The sequence below is a fragment of the Tupaia chinensis genome, unplaced genomic scaffold (genome assembly GCF_000334495.1).
Source record: "Tupaia chinensis unplaced genomic scaffold, TupChi_1.0 Scaffold000252_1, whole genome shotgun sequence".
NCBI classification, from domain to species: Eukaryota; Metazoa; Chordata; class Mammalia; order Scandentia; family Tupaiidae; genus Tupaia; species Tupaia belangeri.
The window spans coordinates 427,257-436,507 of NW_006159732.1; the positions used below are offsets into that span (position 1 = coordinate 427,257).

Genomic DNA, 9,251 nt, shown 5'->3' on the forward strand with positions numbered 1-9,251 from the left:
CGCGGCTGGGCTCCCGGGAGCGGAGACGGAATGGGGGAGTCCTCAAGCCTTGGGTCCTCTCGTCCGCGTCATCGTCCTTAGGTAGTGGTGACCACTGCCATCTTGTGGAGGACTCTGACGTTCTACGTTCCAAGTACTTCCCCCTTCTAGTTATAGGTTTCCCATTTTCTGGCAGGATGAAGGTGTCTCCTAACATTTTTGGTTTTTAATAATTTTATTATTTTAAAATTTGCTATAGGGCACGCGCACGAGAGAGAGAGAGAGAGAGAGAGAGAAAGTCTCCAGGTCTGGGATTCGAACCAAGGTCAGCTATGTGGGGGTCCAGCTCCTTAACCAGCATGCCACCTGCTGGCCCCTCTCCTGGTTTTTGACTGGGCTAGAGATTCTGTCCCCCAGTCTCTCTGACCTTTGAGGCTCTGCATGACCAGGCCATCCTCGCACCCACTCACCCACCCCCACAGAGCCTCACTGGCTTGCTCTCAGTTCCTGTAATTCCACAATGCTTCCCCAGAATGCTCTACTCCACCCCTTACTCATCCTTAGGTCCAAGTTCAGATGACAATCCCCAGAGGCCTCTGGGACCACCCAAAGTGTGGCCCTCCACCCACTCCATTGTTCTTCCCACCACTGCCTTCATAGCATCCTTTGCAACTTATAATTAGATATTTGAAATGTATGATGTTTAATGACTGACCATCTCACTCAAAATTTTAAGTTTGAATGTCCAGAGACCATGTTGGCTTATTCCCCGGTGTTCTTCATGCCAGCATAGGTCAGCAAACATGTGGAATGGGAGGAAAAAGGCAAAAAGCCACATTCCCACCTCCCCACACCTGGCCTTTCCAAACCACCCTTCTTCCTGGCTCCTCCATGACAGTGGTGAGGCCTCCAGGGCTTGTGAGTCGTCTTCTCCTCCCTCTCCATCCTTCAGTATCCACAGAAAGGACAAGGGTCTGCGCTGGACAGAGAAAGGCCTGAGGACCATTAGCCCTTCTACCCACTCAGCCAGGCCCTACCCTGGTTCAGGGGACAATGTTCTTCCCGGCCTCTACCACAAGAGCACAAGGCAGGTCTACCTACAAGTCCCCAAAGCACAAAGACATGCACTGCCTAAATGACTCTAGAAGGGAAAGCTTTTTAAAAGTCTTGCCATTTTAGTGTCATGTTAATGAAACTTCCCTTCCCCAGAGGCTCAGTTCAGGGTCTTCTGTGTGTCAAGTCTTTCGACAACAGTGTTTTGGGAGTCCTGGTAGCAGTAAGATGGGCCCTCCTCAGGGGCCTGCTTGCTCCCATTTCAGTCTCTTCTCACACAGGAGAATCCACGTTCTCCCACGCGTGCGCTGTTTCAGGCTGACCCAACGTGGGTGGAAACGGGAGCCCCTGCCATGTTAAGCGAGGCAAATGGGTGTCACCCAGGATACCTGGGGCTTTTTGGGGTCTTCCGAGAATCTCCGACCACCTGGGAAGTTCTTCCTTCGAGACTGGCTCGCTCTTGCTTGCGGTCCTTCTCAGCTCAGGACTATGCTGGCCCCAGGCTCTGGCCTCAGCAGTCCGAGGGCACATTTCCTGGGCCCAAATGGCAGCAGCTATGGCCCCAGTTTCCAGACTAAGGAGATGGAGCCCCAGGGTCCCAGACCCTGCCCTGGCTTCAGTCGGCACACAGAAGTGGCTTCCCCGAGATCTTCAGGTCATCAAAGGGCAAAAGAGTAAAAGGCTGAGAAAGAGAATGGAGAGGAGCAAGATCAGGGACCAGGGGACTGAGAACTGTGAGGCCACTCCCTCCCCATCAGATGACAGTTAAAAAACATTGGGGAACAAATCTTCATATTCATCCCCCAAATAATCAAATTCTGATAATGTCAGAATATCAGAGCTAGGAGGGACCTTAGAGGGGGGTCCAGAGCCAGCAGGTGGTGGCTAAGGTAGCTGAATCCCACAAGGCTGACTTCGCAGTTCAAGTCATGAATCCGGTGGCTTGAAAAACACACCGGGTGTGTGTGTGTGCATGCCCAAAATCCCAAGAGAAAAGAGGGATTGCAGTGTGGCCACCCACCCAGAGGGTGATTTCTCACTTTTCCTCTCTGTCTCTGTCTCTGATAGGCACACACATCCTATAGCAAACTTAAAAAAAAAAAAAAGCGAACCAGCCAATTGACCTGTTTGTTTCAGTTGGGGGCTGAGGATAAGAAAGATTACTCTCAAAACTTTTTTTTTTTGAGGTTGGGGCCAACACGTGGTATAGTGGTTAAGGTGTTGGATTCCCACATGACCAACTGCAGTTCAAGTCCTGGACCCAACAACTTGAAACTTGCACTGGATGCATGTGTATGCATGTCCAAAATCCAGAGAGGAGAACAGAGAAGGGACTGCAGCATGACCATCCCCTCTGGGGAGGATGATTTTGCACATTCTCTTTCTACGTGTCTCTGGAGAGTGCACATGCCTATAGCAAAAATCTCTCTTAAAAAAAAAAAATTGCCAGAGGTCAGGAGACAGAGAGAGAAGGAAAGTGAGAACGCACCTCCCATGGGGGATGGTCACACTGCAATCCCTTCTCTTTCATTTCTCCTTTGAGGATTTTGAGCACTCCTGTACGTGTACCTGGTGTGTTTTTCAAGCTGCCAGGTCCGGGACTTGAGCCATGCATTTGGACATGTGGTATCCAGCTACTTTAACCACCACGCCACCAGCTGGCTACACAAAACATTTTAAATATTCTTTTACACTGAATATTTAAAAATAGGAAAGACTGCATATAAAATCTAGATTCTATATCTCAAAAAAATCCGAAGACCTGGAAATACCAGGCCTACATTCCCACTCTGCAAGCATTTGCTGCAGCTGAGTACAGAGACTCTCAGGCATGACTCTGGTTCTTCACAGACCATGCCAAGGCTGTCTCCTCCTGGCTAGCTTCACTGATTAACTTACCTGCCAGGGCCCCAAGAAGAGTCCCAGTTTGAGCCCCCTGGTGCTGACCTGCTGAAAATACAGGCTCAGGGAGGGGCAGAGGGTAGCCCAAGGTCCCATGGTTGGTAAGTGGCAGAGTCCTGGTTAAACTCCAGGACTCCTAACTCCCTGACCCTCTCAGCTCATGATGGGGCCTGTCCCTGCTTTGGGTGTGGGAGCCTGGAGAGCAGAGCACAGCATATGCCTCTTACGTTCTCAGCCAGGTCCTGGGGCGTCTCATCCTCCACGTTCCGCAGCAAGGAGTCAGCACCCGCCTCACACAGAGTGGATGAGATGCTGCCGAGGCCCCGACCAGCTGCCAGATGCAGGGGCGTGCACCCATTGAGCATGCGGGCATCTACTCGGGCACCAGCCTGGAGCAGGAACTGCACCAGGCTCCGCTCCTGGGTCTCCACAGCCAGGTGCAGCGCTGTCTTCCCACTGGTGCCCTCCTGGAGAGGAATAAGGGTGTCAGCCGAGGCTCTTGAGAGTCAGTGTGCTGAGCCTGGGCACTGGCTAAAGAGGTGAGCACCACCATTTCTGACAGCTGGGCAGGGGACATGGGGCTAGACCCAGCTGGGGGCAGCACGATGACGGGCTACCTCACCTGTGCATCAATGTCAGCTCCGTTCTGAAGCAGCAGTTCCATGAGTGGTTGGTTCCTCTGCAGCGTGGCGATGTGCAGACAGGCCAGACCTGGGATAGGGTGAGAGTGGGGGCTGCTGATATGCATCTACCAACTCTTTCTCGCTCCCTTTCTGCAGGGACCTCCCTACCTCTCGGTCCCAGGGGACCCACTGCCCACTCAGTGCCTCTAATCACAGGACCGTTAAAACCCAAAAACCCCCTCAAAAATCTGAGGGGAAAGGAACTCAAAGTTTCCACCTTTTCAGGGTCATGTTATTGAAACTTTCATGCTTCAGGGCTCAGGCTGCTAAGTGACAGTCCCCAAACACACACCTTCCTCCAGTATACATAATGCTCCCTCCCCCACTAAACACTGTAACACTCTAGCTACCTTCCAACCCAGTCTTCCTCTGAGAAGCCACCTAGGATCCCCGCGCTCAGCCCCTCGCAGAGCCTCCACCTGACCTTTGCCATCTCCTTTCTGGCCTGGACCTCCACCCTAGCCCCGGCTTAGTAAAAAGAGATTAAGACTCAAACTTACATCCTTCACCTCCTTCAAGTCTCCGTGCAAATGTTCCTGGCTCCATGAGGCCCTCCTGATCACCCTATTTAAAGGTCACCTCAACTCTCTCATCTGCCATATTCCAATTCTGCTCTAATGCCTTTTAACATGTGATGTAATTCATCTTTTATATTTATGGTCTGTCTTGATCTTTGTTTCGTTCACAGATGCAAGCCTAGCTCCTAGGGTAGTGTCCAGCACACAGAAGGCCCTTAGTACATTCCTCTTGAATGAATGAATAGGTTCACCTAATCTCTACTAAACTGAATATCTTTTCCCCTTTTTAAATATCTTTAAAAAGATTTTTGTGATAGGGCACACATGCAGGCTGGAAGGAGACAGTGAGAGGAGAAGTGAGAAATCGACCTCCAGGGGGAATGGCCATGCTACCATGTTTTCTCCTCCATTGTCCTTCGGATTTTGGGCACACATATATGCGCCATGCATGTTCTTCAAGCTGCCAGGTCCAGGGCTCAAACCACATAGTTTGATCATATGGGATCCAGTGCCTTAACCACCATGCTACGTGCTGGACCCTAAACTATCTTTTTAAAAAATAATTATTGTATCAAATGTTATTAATTAATAAAAAAATTGCTATAGGGCACATGTACTCATCAGAGTGAAACACAGAGAGAGAGAGAGAAAGTGAGAAAGCAAGCCACCAGGTCTGGAACTTGAACTGTGGTCGGCCATGTAGGAGTCCAGCACCTTAACCACCATGCCACCTGCTTCCTAAACTGAATATCTTAAGGGCAAGATTTAGCTTTCACCTAAATTTTTTTTTTAAGTTTTTTTTTTTTTTCCATGAGAGTACATGCACGTATCAGAGAGACAGAGAAAAGAAAGAGAAAGCACCTCCCAGGGGGATGGCCATGCCACAATCCCATCTCCTCCATTCTCCTCCTGGGATTTTGGGCAGACATGCACACATGCCCAGCGTGATCAATCTGCTGGGTCCAAGACTTGAACTGTGATTAGCCATGTGGGAATCTAGTGCCTTAACCACTATGCCACCTGCTGGCCCCTCTTGTAAATTCTGAATCAAATCATTCGTTCACTCATTCACTCAGCCAAGAAGTACTGTGTGCATACTTATGTGCTTAGAGTTGGACAAGCTGGGACTCTCCCTACACTGAGAGTAGGCTCCCTGACTTCTAAGCCCCCCTCACCCCACAGACCCTGAGGTTGCCCACACCTTGCCAGTTTTGCAGCTGGAGGTCCACGGAGTTAGACAGTCCTCTGCCTGGCTCTGGGTGCTCTTCCAGCAGGCAGCGGGCACAGGCCAGGTGCTGGCGCTGGCAGGCCACATGCAGAGCTGTGTCACCATGTCGGTCCTGTAGCACTCGGCTGGCCCCCTTCATCACCAATGCCTGAACTGCTTTTGGCTGGTCCAGGTGTACAGCCAGATGGAGTGCTGTCTGTAAACACAAACAGAGGATCACAAGGCCACTACAGCAAGCTCCCACCTCTGGGAACATGCTGAGGTGGGCACAAGAATAGCTAGCTGACGGTACCTCACTTCAGAGCTGCTAATAAAGGCCATAGCCCTGGACTTCCAAGGAAGGGCTATCAAGTCCTTCCCTCTGTCACACCCACCAAGCTCTTGGGACCTCAATTTTGGAAGCAGGGTGAGGGAAGTTGGCCCCTTGCAGGTCCCCTTAGCCCCTGGAGAGAACTCTGTTGTCCCTAGGGGCTAGGCTGCAGGGATTAGGTTAGAGGGAGGAAGGACAGAGGCACCAGACAGTCTCCACCTGCACAAGTCCTCCTTTAAGGTTCCCTAAGGATGGCACCTCCTGTATTCAGCCTTCTCTAAGCCAGGCCACTCCACACAGGCACTGGGCCCCAGAGCAGCTGGCACGAGTCTCCACGACACTTGTCACCCTGCTGTGTAATGAGGAGCTGACATGGGTCCCCCAGCCCAGGCTGGGCGCACTTTGTATGCAGAGGCTGTGTCTTACTCATCCCTGTGTCCTCAGCTCCAGCCCCATGTCCAGCATCTGGTTTCTTGAGTGAGCAGCCTAAGGACTCGGGTGTGCTGCTGGGGCCAGCTGCTAGGCAGGAACAGGTGTCTCACACAGCCCTCTCTCTCCACCCACCTGGTAAAGGTTGTTCTGAATGTCCAGGACCTCCTGGGGCAGCAAAGCCAGGCAACAGAGCAGCACCGCTGGGGCCTCGTGAATCACCGCCAGGTGGACCAGCCTGGGGGAGGGCAGGGCTTGGGGTCAGAGCCCGGGTCAGACAGGGTGTGCTGGGGTCTTGGAGTTAGAAGGAACACATCAGTCTCTAACTAGTTACCCTGCAGGGCAGGTGTAGGAAGTAGGGGCTTAGGCCAGGAAGTGAAGGTTGGTGCAGGATCTCGGGAGTGGGAGCTCTGAGCTCCTGTTGCTGTCCTCCAGAGGGCCCTGGGTGGGCATGTGGGCTGGGTGCTGACAAGACAAGGGCTGTCCTGTCCAGCCTGCCCACACCTCACTGCCCTCTGCCCCCAGGGCACTGCCAGGCCAGCTGCAGCTCAAAGCCAAACTGAAAGCTGCCGAAGTAGGGCAGAGGGGGTTTCCAAGACAGAGCTCCCCACTTCTCCCCTCCCCAACAGGGACAACAGGGAGCCAATAAGGGGCCATTACCACCCCCAGCAAGTCAAGGTTAATTCCGAGGGAGAGAAACAGATGCTCTTGGAAGAGGAGCAGGGAGACAGCGCAGCATCCTGCCCTGCTGCTCTTCCCAGGGACGTCCCACGGCCAGAGACCTTGCACTCCCGGGTACACCTAGAGGAGGTCTGAGCGGTGCAGAGGCTACGTGCTTGTTGGAGGGGCCAAGAGCCTTCACCTAGGGGTGGAGGGGCAGCCAGCGGGGAGGGGAAGTTCCAGTCTTGGGGTTTCCCCACATCAGGTGGCATAAATGAAAGCCAGAGCTGGAGGGCCTAGGCCGGGACAGCTGCCTTGGGGCAGCAGTGATGGGTAGCTCAGCTAAAAGGCCTGTCCGGGCTGGGGAGGGGGCTGTTCAGGCAGAAGGGGGGCAGGCTTTGAGGGCAGGCAGGAGAGGCCCAGGAGAGAGTGGCGAGGGAGGGAGGAACCATTCTGGAAATCCCCTCGGCCAGGGCCTGCTCTCTGGGTCACATTCTTGCAGCCACCTCCCTCTCTCCCTCAGTCTCCCCTCCTCCCACTTCCTCTTCCCACTTCCATACCTCTCCAAGTCCAGGCACCTCTAATGGAAGCAAAAACTCCTCCTCTCTGGGGACCCACTGGGGAGTCCCGACACTCTCCCCTCCACACACACATGCCCCAGTCTAGGCACTGCACCTGTCTCTAACTAGAGACAATAAAGGTTGAGCCAAGCTGCTATGGAGAGAGGGCAGTTTATCAGTCCCGACTCACTGGATCAAAGGTCAGCGTAATTATCTTCTGTGGAGCCCCCAAAACCTTGGGGTTCTGAGCCTGAGCACTGGTGATCCAGGCACAGAATACAGAAAGGCCTGGGGTCACTCCTCTCCTACCCATTGGGACTAAAAGCTTTCTCTTTCCACTGTCACCCAGAAATAGGACCCCTGCATTTAAAAGCAGGTCAGGACAGGCACTTCCTGCCTCCCCTACTCACTCGTTCCAGCATCCCTGATCTGGGGCTCCAGCCCTCTTTGCCCCGCAACACACACACATTTAATTTCTCACCCCAAAAGCCCAGCCACTCCCTCTTCTGTCGGTGTTTTCTTATTCCGTAGGGCCAGGTCGTCCACTGACCAACCAACCCCCATATATCAATGGCCTCTTACTTCACCTGCCCCCTGGCCCAGTCCCCACCTAACTCCACCTGGGCCTGGGAGAGGAACGGGAAAATGAAGGGGGACGGTGAGGCCTGGAGGGGCTCAGGAGGTAGAGGGTGGAGAGGAGGCTGACTCCAGCCCTCACTTCCCTTTACTAGGCAGAGGAGGAAGTAAGCTGGGGAGTCAGCCACCTATCTGTCTGCTGAGACAAGAGTGCCCCGTCCTGCCCCCCCCTCCCCGCCGCTCTGGGCCATCCCCAACCTTGCACCCTGATGGCACCCCCTCCCTCGCAGCTTCCTGGCCCATACCAGCAACCTGTAATTGGCACCTCTGGTTCCTTGAGATGGCATTCTGAGGTCAGGACCTGGGAATCCCAGTTTTGAGCAAACAAGGATGCCCCCTCCCCCAGCATGAAAAAACAAAACAAAACAAAACAAACAAACAAAAAAACTGGACTGGTCAGGGGAATTTTCTTTTCCTAAGGGTGTTATTGGGACATTTCCAAGATGCTGGCTGAGGTTCCAGATGCCTGGGTAAGAGTTCTGCCAGCTCTGCCCACCCCCAAAAAAGAGGGCAGAGAGGATGCCAAGTCTGGTCTGGGCCTGGCTAGGGCTCAAAATTGGGCTGCGAGTTTAAGTTTAGAGTTTGGAGGAGAGTGGGAACTGCGCCTCCCAGGGCGGGTGCCTGGGGGGATCCTCCTGGGTGGGGGATGCCTAGCTTGTTCCAGCCTCAGAGTTAGCATCCCGGCTTAGCTGAGCCCCCAGACTCACGTGTCTCCGTCCTCAGAGATGTAAGTGAGGGCTTCCAGCTGCTGAGGGCTCAGCGCCCCCGCGGAAGGGAGCGGTGAGCCTGGGGTCAGGTCCTTGGCCTCGGGGTCCCCAAGCAAAGGCAGGGGCTCGGTGAGCGAAGAGGAGCTATAGGTGGAGTCAGCCCGTTCCCCATCCGCGTCTTCCTTCTGTGGTTCCGTGGAGGTCCTGGGAGGATGGGTCCAGGGCTGTGGGCCGCTGCGTTCCGAGGGCCCAGAGGCTGGGGCCAGGGTGGGCTCGGGCAGGGAGCGCAGGGAGCGCAGAGACTCTATGCCGGAGTCATACTGACTCTCGTCCGCCTCGTCCGGCCCCTTCCGCGCCTCAGACATGCCGGTGGCACCGGCCTGCGGGGCCCCGGTCCGAGCAGGATCCAGCTCTGGGCTCTGCCGCACCGCCTTTCCGGGTTGCAGGTTCGCCTAGCAGAGCGGGCGCTCGGCCCAAGAGAGCTCCTTGCCCCGCTGTGAGGACCCAAGGGGTCGACAAAGGGCGAAGACGAGGTTGAGAGCGCCGGCCCGGTCCACCGCGGTTACTCCCCGCAGCTGGGCAGCCC

The 9,251-nt window shown here is 54.3% G+C and overlaps 1 protein-coding gene across 1 annotated transcript; it reads right to left on the reverse strand.

The window, feature by feature from the left end:
* Window positions 1-655: 655 nt before the first annotated feature.
* On the reverse strand, window positions 656-9,245 carry NFKBIE (NFKB inhibitor epsilon). Its single transcript, XM_006149067.2, has 6 exons — window positions 8,666-9,245; window positions 6,238-6,340; window positions 5,337-5,559; window positions 3,557-3,645; window positions 3,162-3,401; window positions 656-1,714 (listed from the first exon to the last, which is right to left on the reverse strand). Exons 1-6 carry the CDS (start codon window positions 9,028-9,030, stop codon window positions 1,649-1,651), a joined length of 1,086 nt encoding a protein of 361 aa, XP_006149129.1. The 5' UTR covers window positions 9,031-9,245; the 3' UTR covers window positions 656-1,648.
* Window positions 9,246-9,251: the final 6 nt, after the last annotated feature.

Bases quoted from the DNA above. Each gene is read 5' to 3' on its own strand.
- NFKBIE (XM_006149067.2), bottom strand. From the start codon at position 9,030: ATGTCTGAGGCGCGGAAGGGGCCGGACGAGGCGGACGAGAGTCAGTAT. The intron at 5,560-6,237 runs GTGGGTGGAGAG...TTGTGTTTACAG, and splicing joins TTCAGAACAACCTTTACCAG to ACAGCACTCCATCTGGCTGT. The intron at 3,646-5,336 runs GTGTGGGCAACC...ACCCTATCCCAG, and splicing joins CCAGCTGCAAAACTGGCAAG to GTCTGGCCTGTCTGCACATC.